The sequence below is a fragment of the Lynx canadensis genome, chromosome B3 (assembly GCF_007474595.2).
Source record: "Lynx canadensis isolate LIC74 chromosome B3, mLynCan4.pri.v2, whole genome shotgun sequence".
Taxonomy (NCBI): Eukaryota; Metazoa; Chordata; class Mammalia; order Carnivora; family Felidae; genus Lynx; species Lynx canadensis.
The window spans coordinates 20,614,489-20,634,794 of record NC_044308.2 but is presented as its reverse complement, the minus strand read 5'-3'; the positions used below and the strand labels follow the sequence as shown (position 1 = coordinate 20,634,794).

General features: G+C 46.1%; 1 protein-coding gene across 3 annotated transcripts in view; it reads left to right on the top strand.

The window, feature by feature from the left end:
* The window catches only part of APBA2 (amyloid beta precursor protein binding family A member 2), a 222,062-nt gene that overhangs the window by 140,039 nt on the left and 61,717 nt on the right, over positions 1 to 20,306 (top strand). For all 3 annotated transcript variants that reach the window (XM_030317530.2, XM_032593581.1, XM_030317529.2), the window contains exon 3: positions 12,944 to 13,949. In XM_030317530.2, the coding sequence (XP_030173390.1) occupies positions 12,984 to 13,949 (966 nt within the window). In that variant the 5' untranslated portion in view covers positions 12,944 to 12,983. The remainder of the gene's footprint in view (positions 1 to 12,943; positions 13,950 to 20,306) is intronic.

Below are 20,306 nucleotides of genomic sequence, written 5' to 3'. Positions count from 1 at the left end.
AGGGGGGCCTGGCGTCTCACCAAATGTGGTTCCTCACATTTGGCCCCAGACCAGCAGCATCACCCTTACCTGGCACCTGCTAAAAATGCACATTCTCAGTCCTACCCCAGACCTCCTGAATCAGAAGCACTGAGAGTGGGGTGTGGCACTCTGGATTTTACTAATCTCTCCATTAACCGCAGTGACTTAAAGTGTGAGGGCCACTTTGTGAAGGGACTGTCAGGAAGCAAAGCAGCCCAGAGATGCCATGTGGGGACAAAGGAGGCAGGGCTCTGGAGCCCCCAAACCCAGGGCAGCTCTGGGGTATTTGTCCCCAGTTGGAGGCCAAGGCCCAGAAGCTTCTGGGGGCCCCTGCCCTCTTGCCCTGGCTACACCATCTGGGACACCCCAGGGGCCCTAGGAGGCTGGAGAAGTGCTCGGGGCCATTGCCAGGGGCCATCCTGCCCCTTACTCGGGAGTTCTGACAGCTGTGAGCCTCTGCCCCCAGACTTTTCCATTACCTGCCAGCCACACTTGGCTGCTTTGCTTCAGCCTCGCGACCACCAGATACTGTTTTTTATTTTTGTCTTGAAAAGCTACAGCCAGGGCCCTAATTTGAAAATACCCACCGTCTCTCTGTTTACCACACTTTTCTAGGGGAAGAAAATGTTACTTAGGAGAAAAAGGTATCCTGGGTATCTTGTGGAAAGGATCAAAATGTCCCCTAGGAGGGTGGATTAACAGCTCAACCCAGGAGGTGGCTGGGAGCAGTTCTGGAGAAATCTGGTGAGCTGCTTGTCAGCAGACCCCCAAAACTGGGGAATGGGGTGGAGCTGGCTTTTCCCCAGCAAAGGATGAGGGGCTTTCTTACTCCGAGCTCCGGAACCTGTGTGGGGGGCCCGGGGACATGGAGACCACCGTGCACCCCTGAGGAGGGGTGGCCACAGGCCCACAGGCGACTGTGCATCTTCTCTTTTGCAACACCTCCCTAGCTTCCGCTAAGTACCCAAGTTCCCTGCTTCCCACAGTGGAAACATTTGTAAAAGAGTTATACATAAATAAAGTTAAGTCATTTTAAATGAGCCAGGAGAAGCTGGCTATTTAAAGAAATTCCTGTGGGAGATCTTTTATTCAGAAGATAATCATTTGACAAAGTGATTGAGTAGCCGACAATTTATATCCATTTCCGGAGCTTCATCTCCGCATCGAGTTTCGTTTACACCCTTTCAGCCGCTCTCATTGAGCCCCTTTTCCTAGGCACTGGAGGACGCCCAAATACAAGACCCAGCCCCTGCCTCCATTGACTTATGAACCAGGTGGGTGTGTCGGCACCATCTGCAGAGAGTTAAAGAATGTTCCAGAAGGCCAACCAGATGGCTTGGGGGGGCTTGCCAGAAGGGTGAAGTGAATGAAAAATTGTGTGAGATCACAGGTGGGCCATCACTAGTGAGCTGGTGCCTCACTAGTTTTCTGGAACTGGGGTGGGAGCCTCACAGGAGAGGAGGGTGTATAGGCACCCCTTGTGGGTGAGGGCCCAAGGCAGGCAGGGATGGTACCTCTCTGGCCTGGTTATTTCCTGTTTGAATGAGCTAGGACTGGGGAGAAATCAGTGCCAGAGTGAGTGGGACTCTTGTCTCTTCCTGTTGGAATGGCTGTCCTTCCCCATGGATCCTGGGCTCCTATGTCTTGTGCTGGATCTGTGCTCCAACTACCATCTCTGGGCCAGCTGCTGGCACTCTGCTCTGGCCAGGGCTGCTGGCACTGTGATGGCTGGCCCTGTGCTTTGACAGCCTCTGCCCAGTACTTTCTGAATTCTAAGACCCCCTTGGTTTTGGTAGTAGTGAACTGTGGCTTCCCACAGAGCTGTTCTCCAGGCACTGCCCTCTCCAACAGCCCTGGGGAACCCCCTTTTCCAGCTCCAAGTGACCAAAGCTTCAGAGGGATACTTGAGAACTAAGAGGACCCCAGCTGGGGAGGAGGTCAGAGGTACGGAAATCTAAATCGCAGGTTATCCTTGGATGGTTTAGCTTTGGAAACTGACATCTTTCCATGATAGAGGTTGGTTTCATATCCTGTTTATACAATGATGAGCCAAATCAGCAAAGCTTTACTTTGAAAATTTGACAGTCCAGCATCTCAGTCCTGTAATTGGAGCCCCCAGGCCAGTGCTAAAGCATTGTGTTAAGGGAAGGAAGCCCTAGACGCCTGTCTGCTTTGGGGGCCCTAGGGGCCTCATGCACACTTCCCTCCTAGCCCCTTTCCTGCCTGTGTGCATTTTCTAGAAGGAGCTGGAGCTGATTGAACCTTATTGGCAAAAGTAGGAGGTAGAAGCAGGGAGATCCCCAGTCTTAAAAATGTCCTCTAAACATATCACTTTATTTCAGCTTCATGCCACGGTGTAAAAGAGAAAGCCACTTTGTGTGTGTCAGGGCCTGTGCTGAAGAGCAGCATTGCTTCCCTGAGGACCAAGGGGAAGATGGCTATGAAGGACCAGGGTCAGGAGAGCCCTAGAGATTGTATGTGTTATTAGACAAAGGCCCCAAAGACTCAGATGCCTGCAGCAGTGGGTGGTAGAGGAGAGGCTACGGCCAACCCTTCAGCAACATGAAGCTCCCTTTCCCTACACGGTTGCCCCTTATTCTCCTGGCCCAGAGCTTCTTATCTGGAGACTGTGAACCTTGAGGGTTATAGGGTCTTCCTGGAAGGGCCATCAACCATACTTTCAATATTTCCAATTCAGTGCTCTCAGCCTTGGCCATATTTCAGTCACTGGGATAGTCAAAATACTGATATCAGGGCCTCACCCCAAAATTCTGACTTCATGGGACTGGGACAGGTCCAGGAATGATGGTTTTTAATTTTTATTTATTCTTGAGAGAGTGCAAGTGGGGGAGGGGTGGGGGTGGGGGACACAGAATCTGAAGCAGAGTCCAGGCTCCAAGCTGTCAGCACAGAGCCCGATGTGGGCTTGAACTCATGAACCATGAGATCATTATTGTCCTGATATTATATGAGGATATATGAGATGAGATATTATATGTCCTGAGCGGAAGTCAGATGCTTAACCGACTGAGCCACCCAGGCGCCCCCAGGAATGATAGTTTTTAAAAGCTCCCCAGGGTGATTCTAACATGCAGCTGGGACTGAGGACCCTGGGACGGTACAAGTTGTCTGTTTGCCTCCAGCCTGGCTTCTCTGCTGCTGATGGTGCTGATGATAGCAGGCTGAGCCAGTATCATTGATTGCAGTTGTACATGTTTGATGAATTGAACAAAATAAAAATAAGTAGGTTTTTACTTAATGTACCTTTCAAAATCTATGAGCAGATCAATGGAGGATATATGGTGCTGGCCAAGATTAAGCCCACTGAAGCCTGTCTGTCTCATTCATTAGAACTAAAAACTCTGGACAGAATAAAAAGCAACACCATTGGCATGGAGGTCAAAGCTTGAATGCACAGTAATTTGACATAATTCTGAATGTAGAGGTAGAAAAAGCTTCAATAATATATGAGCAAGGTAAATCCAGCAATACTTAACAATAATACATTATGGCCAAGTGGGGTTAGCTCAGGAATGCAAGACTGCTTCGAAAGTCAAACCTAAGCCAGTGTGTTATGCAGAATAGAGAATAAAAACCACAAGGGCATCTCAGTAGGGGTAGAAAAAAGCATTTGACAAAATTCAACATTCATTAATGATTTAAAAAACACTCAGCACACAGGAATGGAGACCTCTTCAATCTGAAAGAGGACATCTACAGAATATTTACAGCTAAGATCATACGAGTGGTGAAAGATCGAATGTTTTCCACCAAGATCAGGGACAAGGCAAGGTCTGGTGGCTGTCATATCTCCTATTTAGCATCATACCAGATGTCCTCACCAGTGTGGTAAGGCAAAGAAAAGAAATAAAAGGGAAGTAGATTGCAAAAGAATACATAAAACCAATTCTTACTTGCAGACTTCATCATTGTCTGCAAAATCCAATGGCATCTACAGAAAGCTAAAATAAATAGATGAATTTAGCAAGTTCACTATATAACAGTTAAATTTCTATACTATATAAATAAAGCAATTGTGAGTAAAAAAGAACATTTACAATGCACCAAAAAAAGACAAAAGAAATATATATAATTCCAACAAAGCGTGTACAAAAACTGTAGGCCAAAAGCTACAAGTACTGATAAGAGAAATCAAAGAGGACCTAAATAACGGAAAGATATATTTATGCATTGGAAAGTTCAGTATAGTTTAGAGATTAATTGTACCCAAGTTGATCTATAGATTTAATGCACTGCCAATTAAATTCTCAGCAAGATTTTTAAAAATACAGGTATTAGAGGCACCTGGGTGGCTCAGTTGGGCTCAGCTCATGATCTCACAGTTTATGGGTTTGAGCCCTGAATCGGGATACACACTGAGAGTGCTGAACCTGCTTGGGATTCTCTCTGCCTGTCCCCTGCCCCGACTTGTGCACACATGCACGTTCTCTCTTTCTCTCTTAAAATAATAAATAAACTTAAAGGTATTGATAAGATGATTCTAAAATGCATATGGTGGAAAGGCAAGGAAGGACACTTGAATAATTGACACAATGGTCAGACTCAAGGTGGAAACACATCCCTGATTACATGCTGGAGAATTCTCCAGAAGATGAAAAAACAAAGGAGTTCCTTTGAGTAATGTACACATAATCTTTATGGATCATATTGGTTTGCTAGGGCTGTTGTAACAAAGTAGCCCAAACTGGGTGGCATTAAACAACAGGAATTTATTATTCCACAGTTTCAGAGGCCAGGAGTCTAAGATGGAGGTGCTTGTGGTATTGGTTCCTGTGAGGGAGAATCTGTTCCCTGCTTCTCTCAGAGCTTCTGGTGATGTTTACATGATGTAGGTCTGTGTAGGTCTGTCTCCAAATTTCCTCTTTATATAAGGACATCAGTCATATTGAATTCAGACCCACCCTAATGACCTTCTTTTAATTAATTACATCTGCAATGACCATTTCCAAACAAGGCCACATTCTGAGCCACTGGGGGTTAGGACATGAAGGTATAAATTTGGAGGTGGAGGGGACACAGTTCAGCCCATAATGGCTTATTTTAAATCTGCACAGTGAGTGATGCGTGTGTTTGGAAGTGATTAGGAAAATACAAAAATAGCTGGACAGCCAGCACAAACGACTCTGGTTTTCTCTCTGGTCTTGTGGCTGCTTTCTCTGGGGGTACTGAGTCCTTTGTCTCTGAGGATGGATTTGGTAAAGGATGTGTTTAGAATGTCCTTCCTGGCACAAGGCCTTGGCAAATGCAGACATTATGTGTTTTTCTCAACATTCTCAAGCATATTGCGAATAATTTTCGTGTTTCATTGCCTTCTTATCCAGACCCTTGATTTCCTCCTGAATGCAAATTAAGAACAGGCGCTGACTTGGGTAAGCCAAACACTTCCGGGAGTTCTTGTGGGAGCAAGTTCACTTCTTACAATTAGGGGTAACTAACAAGAGCAGTGTCTGCTGGCCCACACATACACATGGGTACCATACTACCATGCATTATGGTGTGAATGCTGGTTTCAGGTGTAGATTACATTGTGGGATACAAATACCAGCTCCTGGGGACTTGCCATTGGTGAAGGGCTGACAGCATTTTTAAATTGTATTTCAGGGTTAGATCATCCCCTTTGCTCATTCTGAGCTGAAGGATGCAGTGGGGCAGATATCCTGGCATACTGAAAGGCCCAGATGGAACAAATCAGTCCTCACCCGCATCCCAGGATTCTTTCAAGGGATGCTGAGACCTACGCCCTTCCTATGCAGAAGTATCACTTGGCAGCTGTGGCTGTAGAGGGCTGTACTCCATGGTACTTGTCTTTTTATATGTTACTAGTCTATAGAAGTACCATACTCAGAAACGAAGAAGGAAAGGAAGTAAATACAATTTTTGCACCATTGCTCAAAGGAAACCCTTGCTGGTGTTTGAATGTATTTCTTCACAGTTTATTCTATGTTTATTTGGTTGTGAATAAATTATAATAACGCATTTTATATGATAAACTCTTTGTAAATACTCTAATCGCTGCATAATTGTCTTGTGGATGTGCTAACATTGGCTTAACTAAGAGCCTATTATTGAAGGTTCGACATTTTTGCCCTTTATTTCCTGCCAGTTTTCTTTTTAAAAAATTTTTTTTTCAACGTTTTTATTTATTTTTGGGACAGAGAGAGACAGAGCATGAACGGGGGAGGGGCAGAGAGAGAGGGAGACACAGAATCGGAAACAGGCTCCAGGCTCTGAGCCATCAGCCCAGAGCCTGACGCGGGGCTCGAACTCAAGGACCACGAGATCGTGACCTGGCTGAAGTCGGATGCTTAACCGACTGCGCCACCCAGGCGCCCCTCCTGCCAGTTTTCAAAGAGAAGCATATCCCTGTGTGAGCTGAACTAGGTTGCAGTGTCTTGTGTGACAGTGTTAGAACTCAGCCTGGTTTTGGGGAAATTATTGATGACTTTTGCCTGGGTGGCTTGAACTGATTATACAGGTGTACTCTAGGGCTGTGTAAACTCAGATTGTGTGTGGTCAAAACAACTAAATTCTTGAAAGGGAAGAAAAGGCTATTATCTTTACAACCTGTGAGACTGAACTGAGGAACAAGATCGTGGGCAGTGGCCATTTGGTTGAGTAAATATCTCATTTGTATGATAACATTTTTACCTGGTCTGTAGGGTGGCCACCAAATCACTCTTTTTCATCTTGGTCTGCTGTATTAGTAGTGCTTCTAAGAACTGGCTAATGTTGTTTTCCCATGCACAAGAAAAATGTGGTTTAGAATAAGGACACTGGGGCTCTTCATTGTTGACAATAAGCCTTTATTTCCCACATCTCATTAGCATGTTTCAGGAGGAGAGTGGTAAGCACTGAATCAGGGTCTGCATTTTCTACTGATTTATGTGCTTGCTGTTCTAGAATTAATTGAGTCTGGACACAGGGCCTCATTTTCATTTTCTTGGATGCATAGCAGGTAATCGTGTTTCTTCTGTACATTTGAATTGCTTTCCAGATGGTCTGTTGTGAAGGATTTATCTTTAATATGATTAATCAGAAGCAGAGGACCTCAATATGTTTGTTCACATGTTCCCATGCGAAACCACCCAGCCCCTGGTAGGGGTGGTTAACTCTCTCCTGGCCACAGTCCTCCTGGAGTTTTTCTGAGAACCTGGACCTCGGATTGGAGGAAAGTTTAAAGGATTCTGGATAAAAGGGGGTAAAAGGCCTAGAGTATATCCTCGGGGAACCATCAGGACATTATTTATCATATAAAAATAGGACACCATCCATGTATCAATAGAGAATAGTTAGATTCTGTCTATTCGGCCAGGAAATACTATGTAGCCATTAAAATCATAATTATAGAGAGTTCCCACTGCTTATATATTATGTTAGGAGAGGAGAACATGGCAGTGTTTACAGCAAGACTTCAGCCACACAAAAGAGATGTATAGAAAAGAGAATGGAAGGCAATACAGGACAAAATCAACGGTGGCTGTCTGTGGATGGAACAGCTATGAGAGAGTATCTCTTCTCTATATTCCCTATTTAAATACACCACAGAACAAATTGTGATCCTTATCTCTGGGAAGTATCATGCCCCGAGAAGCTGTCACCTCTGGGTACAAAAATCTGCCCGTGTTTGTTTAACAAATGATATGCTAAGATTAGTCACGTGTCCTCCCCTCTCCCAAGGAGAGTGAAGCTCCTCATAGCCTCCTACAGGGCAGCTGTCCCCTTGAAACAGTTGCACCCCCAGAAGGAGAATGCACTGAAGTGACTGCAGATCTTTCCATGAGATGTTGCCTATGATCTTGGGGCCCAGGAAGGTGAGGTTTGGCAGCTGTGTGGGACCTCCCTGTAGACATGAAGGGTGCTGAAAAAGCTGCTTGTCACTGAGGTGTTATAACTGGAATCCTTTGTCATCGAGCTGCAAGCCCTCCCATGCAAAGGCAGTGTGTTAGTGCCTTGTGCTTTCAAACACACCTTTATTGGACTACACTGGATATTATAAACTCAGAACTCCTTTTTTTTCAGGAACCACTTTGCTTCACGGATATTTTTGCCCCACCTTTCCTTCTCCCATCCCTTTGACTTTACCACACCTTCCTGGTCTGGGAGGTGTCTGCTATTCTCTGAATAGCCCTTGTGGAACCAGGCCGCCCACCTTTGTCATACTGGCAGGGAGTATAGGTGACCCAGGAGTTGGATCTTGAAAAGGAATAGAGAATGCGTGGAGCATGATGGCCTGGGCATCTAGGGAAAGGCCTTGTATTTTATTGGCAAGGAGGTCAAATCCATTCTGGAACGTTCCCGGAGTGCAGTCCTAGAGCCCCAGACATCAGAACCACCTGCAGCTCTAGGCCTGGCTTTTGGCTCACCGGCTCAGAATCTCGAGCCCATGAACCTGCATACTCCTCAGGTGGGCCTTCTACCCAACACAGTGACTGAACCACTGCTTTGGGGAGCAGCTCTTGGCTTTCCCCAACACCTCCTCCTTTCCTGCAGTCCTGCCTTTAGGTAACTATGTCCTGTTGCAGACATGCACATTATGTCCTTGGCCAGGGTAACTGTCACTTGACAACAGCCATTTCCAGCTAGCTGTGTCGGCAGAGTTCCCATCACCCACCCAAGACACACACCTTGTCAGGCATTCTCTCCGTTCACATTTCATTTAAAATTTTCCTCAGTTCCCTGTATATAGTAGGAAAAAACAAACGTTAAGGAGTTGAGGCCTCCGCTGGTTATTTTCCTATTTAACCCACTTCAAGCCCTGAAGGCAGGTGCTATCATTTCCAATTTACCAAGGGCAGAAGACCATCGCTCTGTTAAATATCTTGCCCAAGGCCTGACAGCAAATGGAGGTCTGAATTTAAACACAGACCTTCTGTCTTCATCTTTAATAGGAGGGTTCTTTCTCTTATACCAAAAGTGCCCCGGTAGGTTAAATGTAATTCTGCAGACCTTCAAAGATGCGGCTGCTGCCGTCCAGGATTCTGTTGTGGGTCCCTTTCCATTTGTATCCATGGAAAAGAGAACCGGATAAGAAGGTCCACTCTATCAAACTCTAGAAAAGCCAACAACTAGCATGGTATTTCATGGTGAAAACTTTTGAAAAACTGGATCATTCACAGTGTCCAGCCGGAGCCCTATGGGAACCTGAGGCAAAGATAAAAATCAATAATACTGATCTTGTCTCTATTTAACATGTTGGTATTTTTTATCATCTACTTTTGCATAGTTTTTTTTAAAGTATTGTATTAAACTAGTCTCTTTTTTGTTGCCCTGTTAAATTTTGTTCTTTTTTTTTAAAGTTTATTTATTTATTTGAGAGAAAGAGAAACGTGGGGTAGGGGGGCAGAGAGCCTGACATGGGGCTTGAACTCACAAACTGGGAGATCATGACCTGAGCTGAAACCAAGAGTTGGACACTTAACTGACTGAGACACCCAGGGGCCCCTTCCCTGTTAAATTTCATGACTGAGGTGAGTGCCATATGTGCTTTATCCTGGACTGGCCCTGGTAAGAAGTAAAGAAAGACATTTTCATTGCAATTAAGAGTAAGTCAAGGCTGTCTTTTAGTAGCTCCGCCATTTAACTGTGTAGTAGCACTCCAGGGCAGTGCATCCAGACAAGGTGATAAAATGCTGGAAATGAGAGAAACAAAATTACCAACTAAAAATTATTAGAATTTGAACATGGACTTTTGCAAGATCAATATAGATATTTTTCTATGTACCAACAATAGCCAGGTAAATATATAATGGCAGACACTACAGCCACCAGAAAATAATAAAATCTAAGAATAAACTTGCTATGAAGAATCCTGTAATGCTGTTGAAAGACCTTTTAAGTCTTGAATAAACGGGGGTGCCCGCGTGGCTCAGTTGGTTAAGCATCTGACTCTTGATCTCGACTCAGGTCTTGATCTCAGGGTCATGGGTTCAGGCCCCAAACTTCAGAGTATATTTACATACTTGATAAGGCAAGTTCTTAATTACTGTCATTTTTAGAACTTTCTGAGCTATTTTCACGAATTTATTCTTCCAAATGAACCTAAGAATTATTGGGTCACAGTTTCCCCAATATTCTGTTGAAATTTTGGCTGGAGTAGCCTCACATTGTAGATTGCTTGGGTAAATTATTTATGGGATTAGGGACTGCCCCACATTACTGTAATATATGTACTTTCATCTTTGAGTCTTATATTGGCCTAGATGGTGTCATATGTAGATGTGGGCATACACACGTCTGTATTTGCATACAGATTTTATCCCTCAAATGACATAGAATTTGAGGTTAAGATGGAATCTGAAGTTAAGAGGTACGGTGTACCTTAGTTTGTTTGTTAACAAGGATGTGGATGTGTATGACCTGGGGAGATATAGAGATAGAGTTACTCCCAAGGAATAGGAACTGAGTGTTCAGGGGCAACTGACCACCAGCTCCATTTGCCTTTGACCATCCTGACTCTCAAAGTGTAGGAATCTGGCCATCTCTTAGCCACTGCATTCACTGCATGCTTTAGGAACCATTTTGGGGGTTGTTTCTAGAGATTGTGTCCACAAAAAGGTGGTTGCCAAGTTCCTTCCGTCAGTCCTACAGCATATGCATGTCCCTGGTGGTTAGCTATCCTTTGTGCAGGTAAGAGGTCTGTTGTGAAATGATAAATGGCTGTGAGGCAGGTCAGTGCTTTTGATGCATCCTCTGGTCACCTGTATTATAGTGAACACTGAGCACCTCGATCCCTACCTGGGAATAAATATCTGGGATTATCCTGTCAGTTTTGGGGCTTGGGGATGGGGTAACTTGTGAGGACATTCATACCCTACAGCGTCCATCTCAGTGATAATATTCCTGGTGGGGTATCTTTCTAGTCCGTGGGCTGCTCTGGAGAAGGCTCTGTGAATCTTTCAGCATCTAGTGATGCTACCAAGACATTCATGAGCCTCTTGTAATAGGAAATTTTCTTGGAGTGAATTCACATGTCAGAAGCATGTGGCTCAATCAGTAATGATGCTTGCACTCTGAGTGTCTGGACAGATGAAATAATTATCTCTTCCGTTCTTTGGGGAATATTCATAATGCTGTGACTGTGGCCATCTGGTAAACCCAGTCTCATAGAAAAATGTGTTTTAGTCACCACTATAAGCAAAATGCTGTATGGGTGCTCTGGGGAATACAGAATGCAAAGGGTCTTTAGTTTAGGACTTTTAGGGGGAGATAAGGTAGAAGAAAGAGGATGTATAGCCAGGGAAGCTCAGAGCCTGGGCAGGAACTGGCATGAGAGTCTCTGTCTCTGCTCTCTAATCCTGCTGAGCCCAATGCTTCCACAGCTCCTCTCTCATTTCCACTGCCTTAAGCTCTCACTCACTTAAAAATAATTTTTTTTAATTGTGGTAAAATATACATAACATGAAATTTACCATTGTAACTATTTTCATGTGTACAGGCTCTCATTTCTTCTCTGGACACTGGAAGAAGTTTTTAAAAATAAATGAACTATGATGTAAACAAAAACAAGGCATAAGTAATGTCAAAGTACCATTTAAAGAATAAAGCAAACATCTGGGTCACCACTCAGCTGAAGAGATAAAACATTAATGATCCGTTTGAATATCCCCTATGGCTTTTCCCTGATGCTGGCCCCTCACATTCCCTAGAGCTGGAATAGACTTTTCACTGGTCTCCCTCCCTGCAGCTCTCTGTCCTCCAGCATCTCTTCCACCCTGGGCTCAGAGAGATGAGACTAAAACAGGAATCCTGCGTGTCATGCACCTGCTGAAAGTTGCCTGATGACTCTGTGTGGTTTGTGGGATAAAATGCAGAGTCCTGGGGGGTGGGGTAAGGTCCTTCTCCATTTTTAAAAAGTTTATTTATTTCTTTTGAGAGAGAGACAGAGCGAGTGGGGTAGGGGCAGAGAGAGAGAGAGAGAGAGAGAGAGAGAGAGAGAGAGAGAGAGAGAGAGAGTGAATCCCAAGCAGGATGTACACAGCGCGAAGCCCGTTGCGGGACTTGAACTCACGAACCTTGAGATCATGACCCGAGCTGAAATCAAGAGTCGGTCGCTTAACAGACTGAGCTACCCAGGCACCCCAGGACCTCCCCCATTTGGACTTAAAGGATCTTCGCAGTGCCCCGTGATACCATGATCCACATCCTGCAAGCTGTGGCCACACCCTCTTCCCTCTCTCCATGGCCAGGCAGTGCTGTCCTCCCCCAGGCGTCCCCCTCTCCTGTACCCTCACCCTGCTGAGCCTGTGAGGCTAGGGCTCAGGTTCAGCTTCTCTGTATGGGGCTCAGCCTGGACAGTCCCAGGCAAGTCTGGTCACTTGGGGAATCCTCTTGGTTTGGAGCTAGGAGGAAGGAGAGGCTTCTATGCACTGGGGAGGGCGAGACAGCTGGTAGGGGAGGGGACTTGAGGCCTTTGAGGAGCAGCGGATTTAGACTTGGAAGGTAGTGTTACCTCCTCATTAGACCTCCTCATGTCTTCTGAATGAAAGCTTCTCTTTTGCTTTTTGAGACAAAATAACTTGATCTGATGACTCCTTGTCTTGTCACCTTGGCTACCCAAACGGGGTGAGCATTCTTAAGAAGTCATGAATGAGCCGGTGAGGTTCTGGGAAAGAGGCAGTCATCCTGGTGAATAGCAGGTGCCTCGCCTCACCCCTGCCTCCTTTCCCCTCAGCCCTGCATGTCCCCCTTCTCTGTGGCATGGGCATGCGTTCGTTGCTCTCCACAAATGAGTCAGCTGCAGTGGGGACATCACATTATTTGAATAGATGTGCATTAACTTTGCTCTGAGACAACATGGTGGTGGAACACTCCCGTGGTCCTGCTGCTGGCAGCCTGGCGGGAGCCTTGGGTCGGCCATGTTTTGTGGGGTTCTGACTGTCCTCTTCAATGTTCCTCCCCACAGTGGCTGCCTGCAGGTGATGATGGCTGTGTGAGCATCTGCCATGGCCAACCGGAAGCGTCAGAGCACGGCGAGCAGCATGCTGGACCACAGGGCGAGGCCTGGCCCCGTCCCCCATGGCCAGGAGCCTGAGAGTGAGGACGCAGAGCTGCCCCTGGCAGAGTACGTGCCCAAGGGCCTGGAGCTGTCCACCCTGCAACCCGAGAGCCCCACACCCCCAGACCAGGGGTGCCACGACCACAGCCCCGATGGGGACTCCAGCTCCGACTATGTGAACAACACCTCTGAGGAGGAGGATTATGATGAGGGCCTCCCCGAGGAGGAGGAGGGCATCACCTACTATATCCGCTACTGCCCCGAGGATGACAGCTACCTGGAGGGCATGGACTGCAACGGGGAGGGGTACCTGGCCCATGGCACACGCCACCTGGAGACGGATGAGTGCCAGGAGGCCGTGGAGGAGTGGACGGACTCGGCAGGCCCCCATCCGCATGGCCACGGGAACGAAGGCAGCCCGGACTACCGGGACGGCCACCTCCCCATCCCGGAGGACGAGGCCTCCGTCCTGGAGGCCCAGGACCAGGAAGAAGGTGTCCACTACTGTCCCAGTGAAGAGGGCTACCAGGACTACTACCCCACAGAGGCCAATGGGAACACGGGCACTGCCTCCCCCTATCACCCGAGGCGTGGGGATGGGGACCTGGAGGACCAGGAGGAGGACATCGACCAGATCGTGGCTGAGATCAAGATGAGTCTGAGCATGACCAGCATCACCAGCGCCGGTGAGGCCAGCCCTGAACACGCGCTGGTGCGGGGACCCGAGCCGGGGCCCGGGGACTCCACAGAGGCCTGCCCACCCAGTGAGGCCAGCCACGGCCCTAGCAGACATGAGGGAAGGCCCAAATCGCTGAACCTCCCTCCTGAGGCCAAGCACTCCGGAGACCTCCAGAGAGGCTTCAAGACCAAGTCCAGAACTCCAGAGGAGAGGCCAAAGTGGCCCCAAGAGCAGGTAGGACTCTGGCTGTCCCCAGAGGGAAGGGGGTGGAGGGGCCCAGAGAGCAAAGGATACTCTGGTATTGCCCACACAGGTGCCAAAGCCCATAGTTCAAGTGCATGTTTAGTTCTGCATTAATTCAGTTATGTAGCAGGTATGTGGACATTCTAGTGCCTTCCAGAAGGTACCCCCCTCCCACCTAAAAGAGATTGAGTCTCTAGCCTCTTTGTGCTGGATTTGTTCATGGTTGGGGGTGGCCCCGTGTGACTACCATCCCCCTACCAGGTTTTTTTCCTCAGGCTGATGGGACATTGACAAGGCTGTGAGGTTGCTGGGGAGTGCATACTGTGGCAGGCAGTGGTTGGATGCCCCAGTGACAAGGGGTAGTGACCTGCGTGCATTTCACAGGGACCATTGTATCCCAGTGACACTTTTCTGAAAGCTCAGGGGCTTGGCATTATGGGCCATTAGCTGTAAATAACTATTTTGAAAATAATTATTTGAAGGTTTGACAAAGTCTTGGAGAAGAAATGCATATTAATGAGGCCAATGGATTTAAGCATAACTTTATTTTCTTTTAACTGTATCAAAGTGAGCATATATTTTGATAGCTACATTTGAAAAGCTGCTTTTCAAAAACAAAAGAAAAACAACACCCCTCTGTGAATATATAAAGAAGATGTGACTATTACACTTGTGTAAAGGAACTTCTGTTTGGCCAATTCTGTGGGCAAATGACAATGAAATGCTTTTATATTTTTTAAAGCCTTAATTAGTATTTTTTTTCCCCCAGAGGAGTCCATGAGTTTATACACTAAGGACGTGTGTTTGGGATATAAGTCATATGACTTGCTGCTGGTTTCTGTTACTTGCATGTTGATGTCTTTTGTTCTTTTTAAAGACCATTAAATGTAGGTTGACTTCACTTTTGGGGTGTTCTTGTCATTCACGGCAGTTGTGCCTGCACCGAGGGCTCTGGGATGTAGAGAAACTGCTGTTGCACGAGTGGATGTGGGGAGCTCCCCCCAAAGGCAGGTGGCTCGGGGCCCAAGGTCTGGGCTTTAAGCCCAAGCACTGCTGGCCTTCTTCACTTTGGCAGAGTTGGACTCATTGCCAAACAGTGGCGATGGCGCCACAGGGACTAACGTGGGCTACACAGGGCATACTGCGCCCTGTAACAAATGACTTCCCTGACAAAGTTCTCGTAAAGAGAACATTATCTTTAGAGTATGACGGGGAGTGGGCAAGACCTGACGTTTTGCTGTTTTTGTGCTGTACCAGATGCTAATTTGAGCAAAAATGCAGACTTTGGGTTGGAGAGCCTGAGGGATGGATGAATAGGATGGAATGAATGGGGGTGGTGGTGGTGGTTTCAAAGGGCAGGTGGAGGTGGGAGACATCCTGAGCCATTGTTGGAGACCCAGTAGGAGCTCTGTTCCTCAGAGTCATGGCATTGAGTGAAAGAGCAGGTAACTTCTCTCCCTAAATAGAGTGTCTCCTCAAAGCGAATCTGAGACACTCTAGAGAAGCTCATTTAAATGGGTTATTTATTGCATAGCTTTTTTGGTTTACTCATTCATTCACAAATTAACTCCATCAAAGAGAGTACCTGATGATGCCAAGCTCAGTGCTGACAAGGGTTCCTGATGAAAATGGGGCCTAAGGATTCCTTTGGGGGACTGTGCCATGCCTGGGTGAATGTGACCTGGGTCTTCCCATCCTGTAGACACAGGTGACCCATTCTCCAGATGAGGACCCTTTTGAAATTGGACCAAAAAGAACCACTGTGATAGAATCATCTTGAAAGCAAGAGTGTGTGAAGAAGGTCCAGTGGGAAATGTGGTGACTCCTTGCTTCAGACCACAGCCTGCTTCCTAAAAGGAATCCCTTACTCCCCCCAGGACAGCCAGACTGTGTGGCAGGAGCCAACAAAAGAGTAGCCTCAAATAGGTGGACAGGGTGCCTGAGTCCCATGCTGGCCTTTCCCTGGGCCTTCTACGGTTAGTGTGTCATAGCCTGGGATTAAGGCTATAGTAAAACAAAATAAAGCAAAACAAAATAGCTAACGGCCAAAGGGCAATGGTGGCTACCTGGAGTCTGCTTTCTGAAGTGTGATCCATGGCCCAGCAGTGTTGCCCCACTGGAGGGCCCCACCGCAGAACCACTGAATCCACATGTGACAAGAGGCCACATTCAAGTTCGAGAGGCAATACTGTGGAAGGCTTCTGCTGGAGGAAGAATTGCATAGCATCCCTCACCTCTCTGATCCTCATTTTAAAGCTTGAAAAGTTACATACATCATGGACACTTTGAAGAGTATTGCATAGCCTTTTATTTCATCCTTGTGTGGACAACAGTATTACAATGGAATTAGAAATGGGAAGACAGAAAAAGTATCCTCTATAGTTCCCGCTGCCTTAGCAGATGAGCTCTTTTGGTTTTTCTGTGTTACTTTTCAGACTCTAGCATTGAATATGAATAATGCATGTGGTTGTCTTTGCAGTCCAGATGTAATTTTGCCATCCACCTTTTAAAATCTGACATGTTACAAGTGTTTCTCTGTGTTGCCTTATAATTTTCATGATCATTTTTACTGACCTTTGAATGTTCCATTTAGGCCACGTGCCATCTAATTCATTCATCTGCACATACCCTGCCACCAAGCATACAGGTTACAGATGGGATTGTTTCTTACACATTGGACTGGCACAGACATCTACGTACAAGTTTTCTTTTGGTTTATTGCCTGAAAATAAATTCCCATACTGGGTATGAACTTTAACCATCTCCTCATGTTATCTTGCTACTTCTCTTTTTCTTTTCTTTCTTTTTTTTTTTTTTTTTGATGTTTACTTTTGAGAGAGAGAGAACAGAGCATGAGCAGGGGGAGGTGCAGAGAGAGAGGGAGACACAGAATCCAAAGCAGGCTCCAGGCTCTGAGCTGTCAGCACAGAGCCTGGTGTGGGGCTTGAACCCACAAACTGAGAGATCATGACCTGAGCTGAAGTCAGATGCTTAATGGACTGAGCCACCCAGGCACCCTTTGCTACTCTTTTTCTATGAATGTTTGATTTGTGCTCTTTATCATGTGGAGTCTGAGTGCTTTTCTATATCTTAGGAGAACTTTATATGCTCTAGATGTTGCTTGTTGTTACAGATGTTTCCTTCAGTGTGTTTGCTTTTGAAAAGGCTCCAGTTTGCAGGTAGACCTCTCTCCTGTGTAATGCTGATGAGACCAAGAGGTCTGCGATGGGGGTGGGGGAGGGAGGGCAGGATGTGAGAGAAACCAAAGGAAATAAACTCAAATTGCAGGAAGACACATGTGATTGGGGGAACAGAGATCTGTGCATGAGTATTTCTAGAGAAGAAAGAGCTATTTCAAAGCAATCCATGTTTATTGAGGAAAATTTGGAAAATATAAGCAAAAAACATATTTTGTCACATGGCATGGCCAAATTCTGTTGCTGAGAGTTTCAAATCAAAGAGGCAAACTAGCATCCTGTTAGATGTGTAAACAAAGCATAGGTGATCCTTGTTCTTTTTTTTTTTTTTTAAGTTGATTTATTTATTTTGAGAGAGAGAGAGAGAGAGAGAGAGGGGCAGGCAGAGAGAATTCCAAGCAGGTTCTGCACTGCCAGTGTAGAGCCCAAGATCATGACCTGAGCCGAAATTAAAAGTCGGTTGCTTAACCGACTGAGCCACCCAGGTAATCCTGACTGATCCTTATTGTTCATGTATTCCATATTTGTGAATTGGCCTACTTGCTAAAATTTATGTGTAAGCTTAAAATCAGTACTCGTGGTGCTTTTGCAAGCATTTGTGGACACTCACAGAGAGGCAGAGGCACGTGAGTCAGTCAGCGTGCATGATCCCAGCTGAGTTTGAAAAAGGAGACACTCTGCCTTCTTGTTTCAGCTCTCATACTGCAAACAGGTGTCCTTTTCATGGGCCTTTTAGCGCCATGTTTTTTGCATTTTTACGCTTTCTGTTTGGTGATAAAATGACCCCCACTTGCAGTGCTGGAGTGCAGTCTGATGTTTCTAAGTATGAGAAGGCTATGATGTGCCTTATGGAGAAAAATACGTTGTGTTAGATATTTCATGTATGTGTGAATGATAGAGCTGTTGGCCATGAGTCAACAATATGGTACAGCCAGAAAGAGGAAGAGGAAATTCGCCAATCTGTACATGAGGTTGATCTGGAAAGCGCTAAAGTAACATCTATAGTGTGTGAGGAAGCATTGGAAAAGGGGGTTACTTTGTGGATTCATGAGGTGACCATTAATAAAAAGAGCATGGTGAAGGCACTGTGATGAGGCTGGGAGCCAAAGAAATTTACGGTCTTTTTATCCAGGGTCAGGAAAATGTTAGACTCTTCTTAGCTAGTTTTATTATAAGGAAATACAGGATGTAATCATCTGTGAGGAATACACATTAAATAAGGTGTCTTTAGGGAGAAACACACATAAGACAAAAACAAAAAAGAAACAGATGGAAAACAAGGTTATGTATTGATTAGTTGACAAAAATGGTGAGCAGAGGCTTTGCAGGAACCTCATCCTGTATTTCTCCTAGGAGGTAAGTGGGTCAGTATTCATACATGTAGAGTTCACAGCATTTTTAGAGAATGTAACTGCCCTGAACAAGGAGAACTGACTGTATCTGATTGGCAGATGAGCTTGAGAAACTTTACGGCAAAGATTTCCCATCTCAGAGATTCACTCCTTTGGTTGTACATGTGCTGTGTGAAGTCCCAGACTTAACTGCAACAAAGATACCCCTGGCCCTGCTTGGCCAATGTTTCCCCCAAAATCTTGGTTATTAGTCCCTTTTCTCCCCAGGCAGGACCTATCAGGAAGCTACTGACCACAGTTGCATATCCTAGGGGACAGAAAGCCAGATCACACAACTTTCCGAAATCTCCCTGCTTCATGTCTCAATCCCAGGATGATTCAACATCAACCCAGAAAGTTGATGGGGGACAAGTGGTCACCTGTTTCACCACTGGGACCCTTGGCTTCTGAGGAGTTAATGTTTCTTGTTTTGCTGTTTGTGGGGAGTCCCTGGGTGATGGTGGAACTGACCCTGGTGTTGGTGGTCATGGCCAACATTATGTGAGGGACTTCATGTGTATGATCTAAGTAAATCCTAGAATGATGAGAAGAGATAGGGACTAGGGTTGCTCCTGTTTTACAGATGAGGCAGTTAAGACCTACATTGGATAACTACCACACCCATGGTCACACAGCTCAAGGGGTTAGCAGTCTGTGTTGCACCAAAATTCATGCCTTTGACTGCTGCACTGTGCAGTTCTTTTTTTTTTTTTATTTTAAAAAATTTTATTTATTTATTTTGAGAGAGAGAGAGAGCATACGCATGAGCAGGGTAGGGGCACGAAGAGAGAGAGAACCCAACCAGGTTTGGGGCTGCCAGCGCAGAGCCAGAGGCGGGGCTCAGACTCATGAACCATGAGATCATGACCTGAGCCAAAATCAAGAGTTGGACAGTTAACCAACGGAGCCACCCAGGTGCCCTTGCACTGTGCAGTTCTAGAAGGGCCTCTAGAAGAGGTAAAGCTGACTTCTGTGGCAGAATGTGTTTGAACCTGCCTGCTGGTGAGTGAGTCCACATAGGTGAATTGGGCAGTATTCCTCCCAGAGAGTGGCCATCTCTTCTATTTTGTCCTTATTTAGTTGGTATTATGAGGGCTTGACGTGCTCCGTTGTTCGTAGCCCATGTGTCATGACACCAGTGGGGTGACCAGTGGACACAAGACCTCCAGTCTGTAAAATTATCCCAACATCCTGAGTTCATGAGGGCTCAGGCCCTAGAGTAGTCAAGTAGAGATCATTCATGCACCACTTTCCTTACTTTTATGGAGCTTCGTTGATATGTTTTGTTGTTTACATACAGTGACTGAAGACTATGTGAGTTGCGTCCAGCCTAGTTTGTATTGAATATCCAGATTGAATCGCCATTTCTGCACCTACTTCTGCTGTGTGTGTAGAGAGAGGAGCTCAGTGGGACTCTGGTGTCACAGCTCAGGAGTGAGCTTTGGGGACTTGGCGGGTCATCAGTACACCTCCTAGGAGCAGGGACTTGCTGATCAATGCTCCCCTGGGGGCTGCTCCTCCATGCTCCTGTAAGAACATGTTTGTTTAGCACCAGAGATCATAGTTCCATAGATCTGGTGGCGGCCTGGGATAGCAGGTTCTTGTAGTCTCTGTGCATCTGGGTTCAGCAAGGACTGGATTTGGTTTGGACTGACTCTTTTGGAATCCCCCTCTTTCTCATGTGTTGGCCTGTGACATATATCTTGAGAAAAAGTACTCTGAAAATATCTTCTCTGTGCCTGAAATTCTCCCTTAATAGA